This window comes from Equus caballus, chromosome 3 (genome assembly GCF_041296265.1).
Source record: "Equus caballus isolate H_3958 breed thoroughbred chromosome 3, TB-T2T, whole genome shotgun sequence".
NCBI lineage: Eukaryota > Metazoa > Chordata > Mammalia > Perissodactyla > Equidae > Equus > Equus caballus.
The window spans coordinates 898,258-919,398 of NC_091686.1; the positions used below are offsets into that span (position 1 = coordinate 898,258).

The following is a 21,141-nucleotide window of genomic DNA, read 5'->3' on the forward strand; positions in this document are numbered from 1 at the left end:
GAATGGAGCACTTACATTTCTGGTAGGAATGTGAGTTGCTTTAGCCTTTTTAAAAAATGCCGTTTCCCCTTATTTTGTAAAAAGTACATTTATCGTCTAATTCAATACTGCTTCTGGGAATTTAGAGCAGAGGTGGGCAGACGTTTTCTACAAAAGGCCAGATAGTAAATATTTTAGGCTTTGCAGACCATATGTTTTTGTCACAACTGCTCAATTTTGTGTGACGTCGCTGAATGCAGAATTGGGAAGAGATGTGTTGTAGCATGCTGTTATAGGATATTTCCAACGTATAGATATAGATATAAATAAATTCAAGAGCATATTTAATAGTAACCTGTAGTAAAATAAATTAGGAAGCAATGTTTTGAATCTTTATTATCCTTGTTTTTAATAATTATTTAGTTGTAAATTTACATAATTTAATTTTCAGTTATGACTGTTTCATAACCAGCTCCCCAAATTCCTGAAATTTCACAGTTGACTCTCTCTAGCTGGTACCATCTGGCTGTAGTGTACTACTGGCTGTATCTATGTGTAACGATGTTTTGTGGTATTGTTTATAATGGCAAAACTAGGAAACAAATTATGTATCTACTGGTTGGGGAGTAGCTGAATATGTTATACTGTATCAACACCCTGCAATATATAGAAGCCATTAGAAAGAACCATTGCCTTTAGTGCTGTCCGTATGTATTGTTAAATGAGAGGAGCAAGTTGCAAGGATGAGTCTATTTCATGATGCCATTTTTATAAAACAAGCAATGACAGACTCTCTCCTCATTTATGCATATGTGTTTGATTATATAAACATGGAAAAACATACGGTTACCTGGGAATGAGGACAGAAGAGGACAGGAGGTGAGGTAAGGGAAAAAAAGAATAATGTCTATGATAAAACCAGCATGTATGTTAGAATTCCCTGTGTGCTAAATTTTATGTATGTTTATATATACTGCCTAAAGAAATGCCTGAGAGTAATGTACCAAAATGTTAATGATGCCTGTTTTAGGGTGATGAAATTTTGTCCTTTTTTTTTTCCTTTGGTGAGGAAGATTGGCCCTGAGCTAACATCTGCTGCCAATCTTCCCTTTTTTTTTTTCCCCTCCCCAAAGCCCCAGTACATAGTTGTACCTCCTACTTGTAAGTCTTTCTAGTTCTTCTATGTGGGAATGCCACCATAGCATGGCTTGATGAGCGGTGTGTAGGTCTGTGCCCAGGATCTGAATCGGCGAACGCTGGTCTGCTAAAGCAGTGTGTGAACTCAACCACTTGGCCATGAGACCAGCCCCATGTCTTTTTTCTTGTAATCTGAAAATAAATTATTTTAATTGAATGAGAAAATGAACATCCTATAGGACTTTTAAGGATTTAGATTTATAATAAAATTTCTATCCTGTGAAAGGGCATACTTGGGTCAGTGCTTTAATAAAACTTACCGTTGGTGATACACTTTCTTACCTAGACCTTTTCATGTGTATCACTTCAAAAAAATCTTAATAGGTAGCATCTTGTTTCATAAGACGTGTATAAGTTTTACAACTATGATATTAAGTATGTGTGCATGTATGTACATATGTATATGACTTCATGTCCTCCTAGATTTCAGTTATCTTCATATTTAAATGGCACTCATTTTTTGAAATTACTATTGTTTTCAGAGATTGCAGTGCATGAGTTACCTGTTCTCCAAGCCCCACAGGGGGAGTGAATTTTCATGTCCTTTGTCTTTTAAGGAACTTGCCACTCTACTTTGTGTTACTCTTATTCAAAACCCTACTTTTCCTTCTAATCTGTAGGCATTGGTAACCTCCTAGATGTGTGGTCCAGAGTCTTATGCACCCAGTGTATGTATTAATTGAATGAATAAATAATAGTATTTATCTTAGTCTATCATCATACGTGGAAAAATGATAAAACTACTTCCAGGATCATCGAAGTCTTGATTAATAACATTTTCATATGTATTAAAGAGCTTTGAATCATGTAAGGAAAAGTACTACGCCAAAATAATAGACTATTGATGTTTTGGTTTGCTGATCAGTTTTCTACCTTGAATTTCCTCTTGGATCTTTTTTTTTATTCTTCTAACAGTTGGTGTTTGAATTACCATTGTTGTTATTTCTTAAGAGCCCCCCCCATAACACTCAGAAACCTTCTTGGTGTTTTATAGAGCAAAATTCAGAAAATTTATGCCTTTGTTAAGTTTATACTCTTTCTTTTTTTTTTGAGGAAGATTAGCCTTGAGCTAACATCTACTGCCAATCCTCCTCTTTTTGCTGAGGAAGACTGGCCCTGAGCTAACATCCGTGCCCATCTTCCTCAAGTTTATACTCTTTTTTAATATTGTTTCTGTCTCATAGAAATGTCTTCGGAAACTCTTTCTTTAATCTTGATAGAAAATAGCCCTTTCCTCCAAAGCTGTAATATTTCTTCTCAAGTAGCAACTTCTGCTACTGCTTCTTTTGTATTGTTCTCTGTCACTGTATCTCTTTGACAATAATGTGTTCTGAAATGAAGATGTAGATTGTTTTTTTTTAATACCAAGGGAACTGACAGGTATAAGGTTGACATATTTAAACTCATTTTACAAACTTGATAGCTGGTAAGTTTCCTTTTACTTTGTGATGTTTGGATATAGGCGTAATTCAAATGGGGAAAACATAGAAGGAAAAACTTACATTTTAAAAATTCATTTCATTTTGAACTCTAAACATTAGAGTTTTCTGTCATTTTGCGTCTTTTTCCCCGTTTTTGGGAAATCATGCTCCATTGATTGCTTTCTCCTGCTCATTTTTATTTGTATTGATGCTTTTCAGATGTCCAATTCTTGTTTAAAATGTTGCCATCGATTACTTTTCCTTTGACTTCAGGTTTGTGGTACTGTTCACCATAAATTGTGTGGAACATCCTTGTTTAATTGTATGCAGTTACTTCAGGAGCAGTGCAATGGTGATCACTAAAATGTTACCGTTGATCTAGCCAGGCTGTTCTTAATTCACCATGGGCTTTCTTTGAAGATACAGGAAAGTATAAGAAAATATTGATTCTTGGTGAATTAGGTGATTTTACTTTTATGCTTTTCTCCTATGCTTTAAACATCTTGTTTAGCTCTAAGTAGGTATTTATTTTATTGAAACGTCTGGTTTTCCTTTTGTTTATTTATTGTTGCTTCTAAGACATTCCATTGGCGATTTTTATTGAGAAGCAGATGACAGAATCATTTAAATCTTTTTTGGGAGGGGAGGATCACCTTAATGTAATAGCACTTTGAAAAATAAATACTTTTTCACTCCGGAAACCATGATACAATGTCATTAAAACAATCTTGCAAAATAAATTCACCCACCCTTATAATGCAGATGGATTTCAGTTTTGCATATTCTATTTCAATCTTTATCCGTATGCACATTATTGTTTTCCTACTTGTAATGAAAGTATATATGCAACTTTTGGTGATTTTATTTTTCTTATAGAAAGCAAAATGTTAGCTCTACTAATAGAGCTCTAAATAAAAACAAATATTATTCATCTACAACCCTTCCACACCAGCAAAGGTGTTCACTTTAATCTTTGTATATATGTATGTACAATTTAAAAACTGTGAAGATTTGTACCTGATTTTATTTTATTAATTATTAGATGAGCTTCACTGAGAATTTGTAAATTCCCAGTACTTGATACCTAAAGTGCAAGTCGTGGCCATACTGTTCTTCCCAACTGCCAGGCTGCCCAGATACTCATACCCACCCAGAGCTGAGTGGATGCATGGAGGCAGAGGGCGTGGCTGGGCGTCTGCCTCCTGTACGGGAGTCCTCATGCTTTCCTGTCTGTGTTGATAGGGCTCCCCATTCTTCACCATGGGGTCATTCTGATTGTTGTCATTGTGAAGACTCTTTTTTTAGAAAAATCTCTTCACTCAGAGCAGGTCATTTTGTATTCCTTGTTTTTATCCACAAATCATCTCTCTTTCCAACCGAAGATAATGGGAGTATTGCCTGAATGTGTGGATCCTTTTCTTACTTCCTTTGTAATGTTTATCTCCCTAAGCATAAAGGGATTCCTAATACCTTGGCTTCAAACTACCATACTGGTCATAATTTTACGAACATAAATACTTTAATTTTCTTTAAAAACAGATGCTTAAAGCATGCCAACATGATTTCCCCTCCAGGTAAATTATAGGTTCACTCTTGTGCTGTGTTGTTAGACTATATGACACGCATTACCTGAATCCATAGGTGGATTAATTGTGACCTTGAGATGTTTATGATTTCTGGGTGCTTTTAGCCAGAATGAGAGACAGTACTTAGTCTGATGGCTGAAGGTTCAGATGTCTTCTTTTCAGTCCGCAGTCGAGAAGTGCACTAGTCAAGTGAACAATTTTCTGTATCCATTTTGTGGCAAATTACCGTGATTAGTATGTGTTCTGTAGCTTTGGAGCACTGTGCTCTGCTAACACCTTGGAGTAGTTTTCATGGCTGAGAAGTAGAAATCTTTCTGCTTATAGTCCAGATAATAAGGCAAGAGTATTATCTACCTAGGAGAAATTGGAGACTTGGCAGAATTTCAGTGTGAAAACCATCTGAATATTCGTGAAGTGGATGATTTTGGAACATGTCAGCATTATCTTTTTCCTTGAGACTTTTGGGGTATGATCGTTTGACAGAAAATTGCCTGATGAAGCATGAGCATAAGGAATAAGGTCTGGATTGCAGGGCATGTAACTAGGTATATTTTTCAAAGGGAACTGAAATTATGGAGCTAGTGACTACCACCTGAGTACTAGTGATATTTCACTTGCAAGGACCAGCGTACACGTGAGTTAGTTGGATTGACTGCCGGGGGTAAGGGTAGGGGTGTCTCATAGCACTTAGAACCCTCTGTACTTAGTACAAGAGTGCTTTCTGCTCTCTCCTTCCCCCACCAAAAATTTGACCAGTGGGAAATATGATAGTTTACGTATAAAAATGAAAATTAGTTTGCTAAGTAGTACTTCTTCATTTGTTTGGTTTTCTTTGTTTATCTGGATGAAAATGACTGAATTTGATGGATTTTCATCTTTCTTTTAGGCTCAGTTTATGAACCTCTTAAAAGCGTTAATCTTCCAAGACCTGATAATGAAACTCTGTGGGATAAATTGGATCATTATTACAGAATTGGTAAGCAAAACCTGAGGTAAACATGTCCTTAGGTAGCTGTGACTAGTATTTACTCTGCCTTCGTTACATTGCGCACATTAGGTGATGATGTTGGTCCCTCATTTGGATGTTGGGGTAGTTTCAGTGCTTGGCAGCTATATATTCCAATTGCATATTGATACGGGGACTATAAAAGGAATCTAGCAAGTCATATCTGTCCCTGAATAATTTTAAAACTATCACCAGTGTCCTCTGTGTCCTTTTAGCCTTCATAAACATCACCAGATTTGGAACCAGAGGCTATTCTTGATTAATGCTTACACAGACAAAGATTTTGCAGTATTCATTGCTCATTTACCTATACATGGTTCCTAGGTGGTTCTGAAGCTTTTATATCCATTTCTCATTCATTGAGGTACAGAAAGTAATCTCAGATTACTGTTACTAAAATCAGGCCCCTGATATTTTTGGTTTGTTTGTTTTGTTTTGTTTTTGCCAAGATCAGCCTGGCAAATTTTGGTTTTCGATATGAGTAAGCAGCTTTGAGATATGTGTGTATAGGGCTTCTCTTTGTTCATGAGACTGTAAGTTGGAAAGACCTATTAATTTTTTGTCAGTTTGCTTCTTGTGCCATTTACTTGGCCTACTATGGAAAATAATAGACAATTTGATTTATTTGTCTCCCCTGAGATAAGGATTTTTTTGTTTGTTTCAACCTCATGTAAAACTGTAATTCAGCTTATTTTGGTCAAGATTCTAGTATATATTCTATTCATATGTTGCCCTTTTATTATTTCTGTAGCCATAACCAGCTAAAGAGATTTAACTACCTTTTTAGAGATGTCAATTGTTTACTTCAGACTATGAGGACCAATTCTTTACTCTGGGAAAAATAGCAAATACCCTCATATTCTGAAAGAAATGGTAATGATAATGTCAGTTCAGTCTGAGAAAAAGAAAAATAAGTTAAATTTAATTCTTTAATCTCTGTGAAGGACCAGATTGCTTTGGACCTTTGAAAAACTGTCCTAAAAGTAGTTGACACATGCCAATCCAGATTAGATTAGTATATTTTTAGGAAAAACATTACTCATCTGTGTATAGACAAGAATAAGATAGCTTTTAGGAAATGTAGTTTTAGTGTATTTAATTTTCTATTTTATTACTCTTTTATAAAAGTTCATAAAACATTAATCTTTTATTTAAGTGAAACATTCCAAAAATAGTTTACTTGCTGTTTTCATGTCGTATATGGAAGGGATTCAGTTTTGAAATGTTAAACATATCCCTAACCTGTACAATATAATATGTAACATGAATATATTCCTCTGAAGACCAGGCACAAAATAGTCATCTGTGAAAAACAGGATTCTGGCCTGTTCACCAATTGAATTGGCTTTGGGTTGAGTGAATGTGTACCAGTCTTTGTTGTACATTTGCTTTATGTTTCCTTATTAAACTGATTTGTTGAAAATATGCTTGGTTTTTTGGCTGATCTTTTCTTTTGTACCTGATGTTGCCTTACAGCTCTTACTGGCATTAACCAGGGTATGCTAAAGGCTTAAAGTTCTAATTAGCTGAGACCTTTCCTCAAAAGTGGGAGACTCCTCCGTGCAGGGTGGATTCCCACTTCATCTGGAGTAACTTAAGTGACATTGTTTCTACATCTTTATAAAGTTTTCTACTACAGCTAAGTTGAGAAACAACAAAATTATCGGACGTGGGATGAGGATGAGGAAACCTAAGGAGAATGAATGGCTGTACAATTCCTTCTTTTTCTTGTCTTCAATTTCAGTCAAGTCAACATTGCTGCTGTATCAAAGTCCAACCACAGGTCTCTTTCCTACTAAAACGTGTGGTGATGACCAGAAGGCCAAGGTGCAGGACAGTCTGTACTGTGCTGCCGGTGCGTGGGCTTTGGCTCTTGCCTACAGGTGAGCTGGTGTGTGCGCTACTGGTAACTCACGTCTAGGTAAGAGGGTTTTGTTCGCCAAAGACAAATTGGGCAGCCGTCTTTTGGTTCTGCTGCTGACTTACTGTGTGACCTGTGACTGCTCACATCTCCTTTTAGGCCTCTAAACCTTTTAGTTTTCCTAAGGGTTTACGTGAGATTAGTTCTAACATTTTATGACTTTGTGACCAAAACTTTTCATCTCTAGGCTTGTAAATCAGCATTAGACTTTGGCAGAATGAACTGACCATTCTCATTGAGTTGGTTGGTTTCAATCATAGAGAGAATTGATGGTGATTGAATTTTGCAGATGATAAAACTGGGGCATAGAGTAGTTAAAAGGATTTGTTCAAAATTACGCAACTAGTTAATGATAGAGTCAGGGCCAAGGCTCCTTTTTTTTTGAGGAAGATTAGCCCTGAGCTCACTGCTGCCAGTCCTCCTCTTTTTGCTGAGGAAGACTGGCCCTGAGCTAACATCCGTGCCCATCTTCCTCTACTTTATATGTGGGACACATACCACAGCATGGCTTGCCAAGCCATGCCTTGTCCACACCTGTCATCCGAACTGGCGAACCCCAGGCCGCCAAACCAGAATGTGTGTACTTAACCGCTGTGCCACTGGGCCGGCCCCTGGGCTCCTTTTTTTTTCTCTCTCCACTTTAGTGTTTTGCCCATTGCACTTCATTGGGTATCACTTGTTAAATCTGGTTGTAAGTCAAATAACTATTTTATAAAGTAAAAAAAAATTCTTTCATTATACAAAATTTCTCCTTACTTTTTAAATTTCATTATATATGGAAAACATCCAATGTGGGTCCTGACACATCAGTCAATAGTGACACATTTGAACCATTATTAAGATTGGGTTTCTGAATATTAATTTTCTGAGGGTGACACATGCGTATCCTTCTGATTTGAAAATTCTATCTTTCAGATGAACATGATTCCTTGTCTTAAATCATTGATGTGTTGCATTTGTAAAAGAAAATCAAATACTACTGACTGAGTAGTCACTTTCAGCATGCTTGTTTCCTAATGTCACTACAAGCCTTTCTTTACATATTCTATGTAAGCACAGTATAGCCTCCATTAAATGTGAAGCTACTAATGTCTTAGGAGTACAAGGAGCAGCAATAGCACTTTAACCAAGTGGTCAAGCCAGTAATGGGGTAGACTGACATCAGGTGCCTCCTGATGTGACACAATGGTAAGTACCCATCACCCATGTTGACTTCTTACCAAAATGTTTAGATGGATCTACCTGTGAGTAAACAATCAGACAAAGCCAGATTGTGGCTGCTATAAGACGACTTACTAGGGCCCTTAAAAAACGTAGCTATCAAAGAAGATTAGAAAATAGATACGAAGATCGCTAGATTAAGAAAGACTAAAGAAATATGACAACTAATGCATTGCATGGTCCTTGATTGGACCATGCATTAAAAAACACCATAAAGTATGTTTTGAGGATAATTGGATAAATTACATATAGACTATATCTTAGATAATATAGAATCAATATTAAATTTCTTGGGTGTGATAATGATGATGTTATGTAGGAGAATGTCCTTGTTTATAGGAGATACTTCTGAAGTGTTTAGGGATGGTGATGTTTGTAGCTTACTTTCAAATAGCACAGAAAGTAAATTATGAATAGAGAATGCAAGCTAATTTTAGCAAGTGGTGAATCCAGGTGGAGAGTAAAAGGTTTATTGGAGCATCCTTTTAGCTTTTCTAGAGGTTTGAAATTTTTCTAAATAAAATGTTGTGGGAAAAATCGCTTAAAAAATACAGAAGCCTTTAAACATATGATGGAGATTTTAAAGTCCTTTCTTTGCTGGGCACGCTATGTACAAACTCCCTGGGAAATTTACCTTCTTATGTGGTTAAAGTAGCAGATTTTTCATCTTACTAGCAAGGGAAATAGTTCCCATTTGGAGAAATGCAAGGGTACTTATCACAGAATTATAATGAAGTCCTTTTTAGTTTCACAGTATTAAGTTGTGATGATTTGTTTAGAGAATTCTCATGTTGTAAAATTAATAGAATTTTTGTTGCTAATTCTACTTGTAAATGCCGGTGAAATCATATAAGATTACGTTATGAAGAATTTCCCAAAAATTAAGCTGTCAATATTTTCTCTTTAGGAATTTATATGTATCTCTTTTTGGTAAGGAATGCATAATATAAAGTTATTAGTTTTTAAAAATTATGAGTAATTTAGTTTTTCTGCTGGCATTAGTTTTCTGTCAGTCTTGTCAGCAATCTCATTAAACCTGACATCTGTTTGAATTTGTCTGTGTGTATGTGTACTGAGAGCTTAAAACGATTATTTTATGCACAATTATATTTCACACACATTTAGGAGTATAATTTGGTGTTATTTTATTGATTAGATATATTCTATTTTATTATTAGAGACTGAAGTAATTTATTTTTAAAAATGCACTTTTAAATGGTTTTTTTTTATTGAGTGCATAATAGTTTACATCATGGTGAAATTTCAGTTGTACATTATTTCTTGTCCATCACCAAGTAAGTGCTTCTCTTTGCCCCCTGTGCCCACCCCACACCCCCATGCCCCTGGTAACTGCTGAACTGTTCTCTTTGTCCCAATGTTTGTTTATCTTCCACATATGAGCGAAATTGTATAGTGTTGTCTTTCTAGTCTGGCTTATTTCACTTAAGATAATAGCCTCCAGGTCCATCCATGTTCTTGCAAATGGGATGATTTTGTCTTTTTTTATGGCTGAATAGTATTCCATTGTATACATATATCATATCTCTTCTTTATCCATCATCAGTCGATGTGCACTTGTATTGTTTCCATGTCTCGTCTGTTGTGAATAGTGCTGTAGTGAACCTAGGGGTACATGTGTTACTTTGGATTGTTGATTTCAAGTTGTTTGGGTAGATGCCCAGTACTGGGATAGCTGAGCCATATGGTAGTTCTATTTTTAATATTTTGAGGCATCTCCATAGTGTTTTCCATTGTGGCTGCACCAGTTTGCATTCTCACCAGCTGTGTATGAGGGTTCCCTTTTCTCCATGCTCTCTCCAACATTTGTTATTTTTACTCTTAGTGATTATAGCTATTTTAACAGGGGTATAGTGGTATCTTAGTGTAGTTTTGATCTGCTTTTCCCTGATGATTAGTGATGTTGAACATCTTTTCCTGTGTTTATTGGCCTTCTAGATATCTTCTTTGGAATAATGTCTGTTCATATCCTCTGCCCATTTTTTGATCTGGCTGTTTGTTTTTTTGTTGTTCAGTTGTGTGAATTCCTTATATTTTATGAAGATTAACCCCTTGTTAGATATATGATTTGCAAATATTTTCTCCCAATTGGTGGGTTGTCCTTTGGTTTTGATCGTAGATTCTCTTGCCTTGCAGAAGCTCTTTAGTCTGATGAAGTCCCACTTGTTTATTTTTTCTTTTATTTCCCTTGTCTGAGAGGACATGGTATTTGAGAAGATCCTTTTAAGTTGGAGGTCAAAGAGTGTACTACCTATATTATCTTCCAGGAGTTTTATGGTTTCAGGACTTATCTTCAAGTCTTTGATCCATTTTGAGTTAATTTTTGGGTATAGTGTGAGATAATGGTCTACTTTCATTCTTTTGCATGTGGCTGTCCAGCTTTCCCAACACCATTCATTGAAGAGACTGTCTTTTCTCCATTAGTATGCGCTTGGCACCTTCGTCAAAGATTAGCTGTCCGTAGATGTGTGGTTTTCTTTCTGGGCTTTCAGTTCTGTTCCATTGATCAGTGTGCCTGTTTTTGTACCAGTACCATGCTGTTTTGATAACTATGGCTTCATAGTACCTTTTGAAGTCAGGGATTGTAATGCCTCCAGCTTTGTTCTTTTTTCTCAGTATTCTTTTAGCAATTTGGGATCTTTGGTTGCCCCACATGAATTTTAGTGTCCTTTGTTCTATTTCAGTGAAGAATGTCATTGGGAATCTGATTGGGATTGCCTTGAATCTGTAGATTGCTTTGGGTAGTATGGACATTTTTACTAAGTTTGTTCTTCCAATCCATGTGCATGGACTCTCTTTCCATTTCTTTATGTCATCATCTATTTCTTTCAATAAGGTCTTATAATTTTCATTGTAGCAGTCTTTCACCTCCTTGGTTAAATTTATTCTTAGATATTTTATTCTTTTTGTTGCGATTGTAAATGAATTGTATTCTTGAGTTCTCTCTCTGTAAGTTTGTTACTACAGTATAGAAATGCAACTGATTTTTGTAAGTTGATTTGGTACCCTGCAACATTACTGCAGTTGTTAATTATTTCTAATAGTTTTCCAATTGATTCCTTAGGGTTTTCTATAATAAGATCATGTCATCTGCAAACACTGAAAAGTTTCACTTCTTCCCTCACTATTTGGATTCCTCTTATTCCTTTCTCTTGCCTAATTGCTCTGGCCAAAACCTCCAGTACTATGTTGAATAAGAGTGGTGAGAGTGGGAATCCTTGTCTTGTTCTTGTTCTCAGAGGGATGCCGTTCAGTTTTTGCCCATTGGGTATGATGTTGGCTGTGGGTTTGTCATATATGGCCTTTATTGTGTTGTAATTTCCTTCTAGTGCCCTTTTATTAAGAGTTTTTATCATAAATGGCTGTTGGATCTTGTCAAATGCTTTCTCTGCGTCTATTGAGATGATCATGTGGTTTTTATTCCTCATTTTGTTAATGTGGTGTATCACATTGATTGATTTGCAGATGTTGAACCATCCCTGTGTCCCTGGAATATATCCTACTTGATCATGATGTATTATTTTTTTGATGTATTTCTGTTTTCGGGTTGCCAATATTTTGTTGAGGATTTTTTTCATCTATGTTTATCAGCAATATTGGCCTGTAGTTTTCTTTTTTTGTGCTATCCTTGTCAGGCTTTGGTATCAGAGTGATGTTGGCCTCATAGAAGGATAACATGTTAGGTGTGTTAGGAAGCTTTCCATTTTCCCTAATTTTTTGGAGTAGTTTGAGAATGATAGGTATTAAATCCTCTCTGAAAGTCTGTTAGAATTATCCAGGGAAGCCATCTGGTCCTGGGCTTTTATTTTTGGAGATGCTTTTGATTACTGTTTCAGTCTCTTTCCTTGTGATTGGTTTATTCAGATTATGTATTTCTTCTTGATTCAGCTTTGGGAGGTTGTAAGAGTCTAAGAATTTATCTATTTCCTGTAGATTGTCCATTTTGTTAGCATATGGATTTTCATAGTATTCTCTTATACTCCTTTATATTTCTGTGGTATTCATAGTTCTTTCTCCTCTTTCACTTCTCATTTTATTTATCTGAGCTTTCTCTCTATTTCTTTGTATGTCTGGCTAGGAGTTTGTTAATTTTGTTTATCTTCTCAAAGAACCAGCTCTTTGTTTCATTTATCCTTTCTACTGCCTTTTTTGTTTCAGTAGCATTTATTTCTGCTCTGATTTTTATTATTTCTCTCCTTCTGCTGACTTTGGGCTTTGTTCTTTTTCTAATTCAATTAGGTGTAGATTCATACTGCTTTTTTGGGATTTTTCTTGTTTATTAATGTAACCTGGTATTGCAATGAATTTCTCTCTTAGTACTGCTTTTGCTGCATCTTGTAGCGTTGGTTTGGGATGTTTTCATTTTCATTTGTCTTCAGATATTTTTTGATTTGTCCTGTATTTTCTTCAATGGTCCATTCTTGTTCAATTGCCTGTCGTTTAGTCTCCACCTCATTGTTCCTGTCTCAGCTTTTTTCTTCCTTTCTTTTTTTTTTAAGATTTTGTTTTTCTTTATCTCCCCCAAGCTCCCTGGTACATATTTGTATATTTTTCATTGTGGGTCCTCCTAGTTGTGGCATGTGAGATACTGCCTCAGCATGGCTTGATGAGTGGTGCCACATCCTCGCCCAGGATCTGAACTGGCAAAACACTGGGCCACTGAAGTAGAGCGTGCGAACTTAAACTCTTGGCCCCGGGGCTTGCCCCATCCGCTCTTTTCTTGTAATTAATTTCTAGCTTCCTAGGATTGTGATCAGAAAAGGTGCTTGTTATTATTTGAATCTTCTTAAGTTTATTGAGGCTTGCCTTGTTTCCCAGCATGTGGTCTATCCTTGAGAATGTTCCAGGCACATGTGAGAAGAATATGTATTCTGCTGTTTTTGGATGGAGTGTTCTATAAATGTCTGTTAAGTCCAAGTCATCTATCCATTCATTTAATTCCACTGTTTCTTGGTTGATTTTCTGTCTGGATGACCTATCCATTGATGTGAGTGGAGTGTTGAGGTCCCTATTTTTATTATGTTGTAATTTATATCTCCTTTTAGGTTTGTTAATAGTTGCTTTGTGGATTTTGGTGCTCCTGTGTTGGGTACATAGATATTTATAAGTGTTATGTTTTCTCGGTGGAGTGTCACTTTGATCATTGTATACTGCCCCTCTTTGTCTCGCTTCACCTGTCTTATATTGAAGTCTCCTTTGTCTAATATAGGTATTGTGGCACCTACTTTCTTTTGTTTGCCGTTAGCTTGGAGTATCGTCTTCCATCCCATCACTCTGAGCCTGTGTTTGTCATTGGAGCTGAGATGTGTTTCCTGGAGGCAGCGTATTGTTGGTTCTTGTTTTTTGATCCATCTTGTCACTCTGTGTCTTTTTATTGGAGAATTCAATCCATTTACATTTAGGGTGATTATCGATATATGAGGGTGTAATCCTGCCATTTTATGCCTCGTTTGCCGGTTCTCCTGCATTTCCTTTGTTTCTCGTCCCATGTGTTATGGGTCTATCAATTGAGTTCTGTAGTTTTTTGTGTCGTGTATCTTTGTTTCCTCCTTATTTATTATTTGTGTCTCTCTTCTGCTTTTTAGTTTAGTGGTCACCATGAGGTTTGTATTCAAAATCTCAAGACAGGAGTCCATTTTCTGATGGCCTCCTATTTCCTTAGACTAAACCGATTCAGTCCCTTTCCCCTTTGCCTCCTAATTTGTTTTTCTCACGTCTTATTCCATCTTGTGTTGTGAGTTTGTGGTTAAAATGTTGAGAGTATCTTTATTTTTGGTGTTTTCCTTCCCTTTATCTTTAATGTTATACTTGAATATTTTCTAATTCATTCTGATGTGTAGCCAGACTTTTCTGAGTTTGTCTACCTGTTTATCTCCTCACTCCATGCTTTGTAACCCTCCTCTCCCTTTTTTCTTTCATGCGTGAGGGCCATCTTCAGGCTTTCTTGTAGGGTGCAGATCTTGTGTCTAGGAACTCCCTTAGCTTTTGTTCATCTGGGACAGTTTTTGTTTCTCCATCATAACTTAAGGATATTTTTGCTGGATAGAGTGTTCTTGGGTGAAAGTTTTTGTCCTTCTAAGATTTGAATATGTCCTTCCATGCTCTCCTAGCCTGTAAGTTTCCTGCAGAGAAATCTGCTGAAAGCCTGATAGGAGTTCCTTTGTAAGTTATTTTCTTTTGCCTCACTGCCCTTTTTTTTTTGGTCATTCACTTAAGCCAGTTTCACTACTATATGCCTTGCAGTAGGTCTTTTCACGTTGACGTATTTTGGAGATCTGGTAGTCTCTTCCACATGGATTTCCATCTCCTTCCCTAGCTTTGGGAAGTTCTCTGCTATTATTTCTTTGCACCAGCTTTCTGCTCCATTCTCCTTCTGTTCTCCCTCTGGAATACCTGCAATTCTTATGTTGCTTTTCCAAATTGAGTCAGATATTTCTCAGAGACTTTCTTCATTTCTTTTTAGCCTTTTTCTCTCTCTTCCTCTGTCTGGAGCTTTTTAATATGACTGTCCTCGATTATGCGAATTCATTCCCCTGATGTCCACTCGAGCATTCAAGGAATCCATATTTTGTTTTTTCTCTTTGATTGTGTCTTTCATCTCCGGTATTTCTGTTTGATTCTTCTTTATAATTTCAGTTTCTCTTGTGAAGTAGCTCCTGAGCTTGTTAAATTGTTTCTGTACTTTCTCTTTTAACTTGATGTTAAATTAAATTAAAAACTTGAATGTTTGATGATAGCTATTTTGAATACCCTGTCATTTAGATTACAGATTTCTGTGTCTTCTGGAATGATTTGTGTGAATTTGTCTTTTTCTGTCCGGTCTGGAGATTTAATATAATTTTTGATACTACTATATGGCGTGGCTTTATTCTTTTACATCCTGGTATTATTTGGTTGCAGTTCCCACCTATCGCCATTGGCTGGGGGTTAAGAGCCACGTATCTGAGCCATCTGTGATCTTCTGGGATCCCAGGTGCTGCAGCCAGTATTAGGCAGTTCGGTGAGGAGACGCTTTCTTCTGTGTACATTTCTGTGCTTACTTGCTCTGTCCTTGCTATCTGCTCCACTGGGGTCTTGGCTCGATGAGGTCATTGCCGTGTTAGCTTTCACCTCAGTAGGGGCTTTACCTTGGGCTCGAGGGCCGTTGGGGATCTTTGATGTTCCCACGAATGTGTGCTCCCTCCTTCCTTCCCCCTCGGAGGCTTCGTGCAGTACTGCATCGCAGTCTTTTGGGGAGGGAGCACACTTTTCTCTTACCCTGTTCCACCTCCTCGACGTGGCCTTCATCCTCTCCACCCTCCGACCTGTGGCTGTGTGGGTCTCTCAGATGTCATTTTTGTTGTGTGGATGTCCTCTGTTGGAGTTTGAATGTCTTTTTCATTGTATTGTGGATGGGAGAGGTCATTGGGAGAACTCACTCTGCCATGATGCTGACATCACTATAATTTGGCTTTTGAAATTGTTTTTTAAAATGTAATATTCAGTTCTACTTAATCATTTTATTTTAATTTAAAGAACAGAAGAAAAGCTTACTAATATGTGTGAGTTTTTAAAATGTTTATGTATCAGGTTGTAGTTCCAAATGCACCATTACTTGTAATTGTATTGCAGTATAATTATCTACTTACTATAATTAGGATAAACAAATGTAATATATTTACATTTTGTTGTTATATAATTACAACTATTATGATTATATTATTTTGGAAATAATTATGTGATTTTGACCTACATGGTTCAAGTTAAAACTGTTTCTGAATGTACTCAACTATGTAAAATCTGTTAAAAGAAAGTTGAACTTATACTTCATGTCATATTAAAAAGTATTGTGCAGGTTTTTTACAGTTTTTATTTGTTTCTAATATGACTTCTAGAGACAAACATGACTTTAAATGAGAGTTTAAAGGTGGAATTTCCTTTTCTTTGCTTTTAATATTTGAGAAGAGTCTTTTTTATGTTTTTGAGGATGAATCATTTTTTATTTATATTTATCAGCTTGATTATAAATGTATTTTTTTATTGAGGTTATAATGGTTTATAACATTGTGAAGTTTCGGTTGTACATTGTTATTTGTCAGTCATCGTATAAATGTGCCCCTACAACCATTGTGCCCATTCCTCAACCTCCTTCCCCTCTGCTAACCACTAAAGTGTTCTCTTTGTGTCTGTGTTAATTTATCTTCCAAATGAGTGAAATCATATGGTGTTTGTCTTTCTTTGTCTGGCTTATTTCACTTAACATAACTTTCAAAGTCCATCCGTGTTGTGAATAGCTCACTTTTTTTCTGAGTAGTATTCCATTGCATATATATACCACATCTTTATCCATTCATCAGTCGATGAGCACTTAATGGGTTGCTTCAACTTTTTGAGTATAGGGAACAATGCTGCAATAAAGATAAGGGTGCATAAGTCTCTTTGAATTGTTGATTTCAGGTTCTTTGGATAAATGCTAATTAGTGGGATAGCTGGGTCATATGGCATTTCTGTTTTTAATTTTTTGAGAAATTTCTATACTGTTTTCCATAGTGGCTGCAACAGTTTGCATTCCCACCAGCAGTGTATGAGGTTTCCCTTTTCTCCATGTCCTGTCCAGCGTTTGTTATTTTTTTGTCTGTTGATTATAGCCATTCTAATGGATGTAAGGTGATATCTTAGTGTAGTTTCGATTTGCATTTCCCTGATGACTAATGATGTCAAACATCTTTCATGTGCCCATTGGCTATCTGTATATCTTCTTTGGAAAAATGTCTGTTCATATCCTTTGCCCATCTTTTGATCGGCTTGTTTGTTTTTTTGTTGTTGAGTTGTGTGAATTTTTTATATATCTTGGAGATTAACCCCTTGTCAGATATATGATTTGCAAATATTTTCTCCTAATTGGTGGGTTATCTTTTCATTTTGTTCCTAGTTTCTTTTGCCTTGCAGGAGCTCTTCAGTCTGATGAATCCCACTAGTTTATTTTTTCTTTTGATTTCCTTGCCTGAGTAGACATGGTATTTGGAAAGATCCTTAAGATCTATGTCAAAGAGTGTATTGCCTATGTTTTCTTTTAGAACTTTTACTGTTTCGGGTCTTACCTTCAAGTCTTTGATCCATTTTGATGTAATTTTTATGTATGGTGTAAGAGAATGGTCAACTTGCATTCTTTTACAAGTGATTATCTGGTTTTCCCAACACCATTTATTGAAGAGTCTTTCCTTTCTCCATTGTATGTTCTTAGCTCCTTTGTGTAACATTAGCTGTCCATGGATATGTGGTTTTAATTCTGGGCTTTCAATTCTGTTCCATTGACCTGTGTGTGTGTTTTTGTACCAGTACCATGCTGTTTTGATTATTTTAGCTTTGTAGTATATTTTGAAGTCAGGGATTGTGATGCCTCCAGGCTTGTTCTTTTTTGAGAATAGCAATTCATTTGTTAACAGAATATTGACTTGAAAGACTATTTTCAGAGTGTTTAAATGTACATACTGGAAAAACAAAAACTCCAGGCAAATGTGTATGAGATACCTTGCAGTACTGTCCAATGGAGAGAAAGGATGCTTTCTCCCAAGAAATCAACCCGTTCCCTTCCAGTGCTAGGTTCATCACCATTTTAGGAGTTGAACAAAATAGGTGGTCCTCGCTTAGTGCGAGTAAACAATTATGTCATCTAGCTATTTATACCAAACAATATTCTGGTTTTATTTACCTTGAAATTTGCCTGTGGGGAAATAATGCACCAATGATAGGGTTCACATGTCTAGTTTCTTCATTTGTTATTTAATTATGGAATTCTGCTTTAGATATAAATTCAAGAGTTCATATTATAGGAATATCAGATCAACACTTGCATATAGCCTGTATCAATACGTTGTCTAGAATTAAATTAAAGTTTTCATTTATTTTTTAAAGTTAAAAGTATTCTTCAGATCATATTAAAATTTGATTTTGCATCCATAGAACTTCCTAAAGAGAGTAGAATATTACCAATTCCTGGTAGAAAATAGAGGAATTATTTTGAGTCACAAGGTTCACTTTAATCTTAGGAAAGGTAATAAATATACCCTAATGGCCTAAATGTTTTTACTAAAATGCAGCTGCTCCTTTATTTTCTCAGTTAGAAGAGACATATTCTTCTGATTACTGTATTATTTGCAGAAGAAAGAACAAACAGCAGAACTTCTTTAAAATAGAAAGATCATTTATTGGAATTGGAAGATTCTAGAATATTTTAGTTGTGGTCTAATACTTATTGACATTAGGGGTAGAGAATTATTTTAATGACTTGATTTCGTCTTTGTCTGAATTATTTTTTTGTTTTTAGATGAAGTAGGAAATGTACATAGAACATTTCAGTGAGTTCATTATACTCCAGTTGTGGTATTTACTCCTTATATCAATGCTTGGTCCACTGTTATTCATACCATAATTTGCCTGTGAAAACGCTTGTGTCTCCCAACAGGGGGTATAATGGAGCAGAGAGCAAAATCATGCTCGTTTTGCTGCATTGTCTGTATTTGAAAGGAGGAATTATATTCTGATGATGAATAAGTTACTTTTTTTTTTTTTTTAAGATTTTATTTTTTCCTTTTTATCCCCAAAGCCCCCCGGTACATAGTTGTATATTCTTCGTTGTGGGTCCTTCTAGTTGTGGCATGTGAGACGCTGCCTCAGCGTGGTTTGATGAGCAGTGCCATGTCCGCGCCCAGGATTCGAACCAACGAAACACTGGGCCTCCTGCAGCGGAGCGCGCGAACTTAACCACTCGGCCACGGGGCTGAATAAGTTACTTTTTACTGACATTCACCATACTATGTTAAAATGATCATCATTCTTCCTAGTAGTGGTGTATGAGGCCTGCAGTTAGAAGAGGAGGTAATTATAGTATACTTTTTAAGGCGGCAGGTTATGCTTTTTATCAAGTGAGGATGATTGCCAGATATTTTAGTTAAGATTTAGTGAAACAATGGATAAGCTACTTTTATTTTTCAGTAGTGGGTAATAATCATCCACCTTTTGAAGGTCACTGATCCATAATAAAAAAGGAACTTAAGAAGAGAAGAATATCTTAACCTAGTTTGATAGTTAGATTTTAGCTGTTCTTTCTTTTTAAAAGCAAGAGATTTAAACAATCGTCAATCGACTTTAAACTAAGATCTGAGAGTACAAAACTTCACGCCCAAATCCATCATGTCTCGTACTGCGTGTGTGTTTAGTTGAAGGCCTCCTTGACCGTGTGCCCACCCTGGCATCATTAAACACGTGGCAGAGCAAAGCAGGCATGTGGCTACCTTAATCTGTGCTTCCTTGAATCGAAATGGTATTGCTGTAACCTAAAGGGATTGATTTTAAAAATTGCCGTTTTGTTGTAACAGTGAATTTTAAAAATCTTTTGGTAGATTCTTCCAATATAGAAATATCCTTTAAAATTTCAGGCAAGTCAATGTAGAAAATATTGTATGCTATTTTTAAAGAAATTGGCTTACTTCCTTACAAGAAGGAAGAATCTGCAGAAGTTTCATCACAGGATTTTTTTTTTTACTGCGGCATTTCTACATCTGCCGGGAAAATGGAGTTTCACTGTTGCACAATTAGTAGATGTTGCCAGAACTCAGGATTAGCCAGATAGTTAAATACTTAATTATCAAAAGCTCTGCTTCCTTTTCAAATGCATTTCCAATTTGTTTCATGAGTTATCTCTCTCACCCAGGCGCATTGATGATGACAAGGGAAGGACCCATGAGCTGGAGCACTCGGCTATAAAATGTATGAGAGGAATTCTGTACTGCTATATGCGTCAGGCCGATAAGGTAAAACACTGTGGTGTGGACTGGAATTCTCATTTCGTTCTGAAGGATTAATTTAACCAGTATAGCAATAGAATTTTCTGAGGAGGAATTTACTTGCAAAAGGTAAAACCACATCCTAGGGCAGTCTAGATAGGTTAAAACAGCTTCTGCCTTCCTAGTTCAGGGTTTTGAATACTGAAATTTGAAGAAATACTTTAAGCAAGAGGTGATTGAGAATTGGTATATAGGCTTGAATTTGTTTGTATTTTGCATCTGGTGTTTGCTTGATAAAGACTCAGTTTCTCAGGAACCTCACAATATTCATAATTCTAACTATTATTATATTACTTAAGGAAATCCTTATCAAAGTTCCTTTGGCACATGTGAATGCTCTGGCTTAAGTCAACTTTAGTTAAAAAATATAATCATTTATTTAAATGTAAAGAGTTCAGCAATTATAGAGTTAGTTAACAGCATTATTACAGTTACAGGATTATTGTGGAAATTAAAGAAATAATATACATAATAAAATCTTTTAAACTGTAAAGCTCTATATACATATGATATTCCCCCTACTTAACTGCATCTCTGTGTCCCCTGATCCTAATACAATGCATCCATATATTTACATCACTGTGTCTACGGTCCCCAGGACAACCCCCAGGTTTGATGATTCTTTAGCAAAGATGCACACTGGTAATTATGCAGGCAATTTTGATCACCTAATATCTTGTATGTTTTTGTCATTGCATATTATATTTTATGCTTGAAAAGGATCTAAAAGTTGTGATAGCACATTTTCTTCTTGAGATCTGTATCTAAAAGTTAAAACTGAAAAAAAAATCATTTATATTCTGCACCAGACTATGGCAACAAGAAAATGTTAGTTGGCAGAAAAAGTAAATTTATTCACAAGCTGATAATAGATGTGTGACAAAACTATAATTTGTCTACTGAGATTTGACTTTGTAAATCATTATAGAGGTTTTTCAATGCTTGAAAAAAAGTAGTATGTCACATT

At 36.0% G+C, this 21,141-nt stretch overlaps 1 protein-coding gene across 42 annotated transcripts in view; it reads left to right on the forward strand.

Annotated features, from left to right (window-relative positions):
- PHKB (phosphorylase kinase regulatory subunit beta) overlaps positions 1-21,141 on the forward strand; it is a 218,842-nt gene that overhangs the window by 19,856 nt on the left and 177,845 nt on the right. For all 42 annotated transcript variants that reach the window (XM_005608231.4, XM_005608232.4, XM_070261699.1 and 39 more), the window contains 3 exon segments: positions 5,070-5,159; positions 6,934-7,072; positions 20,042-20,141. In XM_005608231.4, coding sequence (XP_005608288.3) covers positions 5,070-5,159; positions 6,934-7,072; positions 20,042-20,141 — 329 coding nt within the window.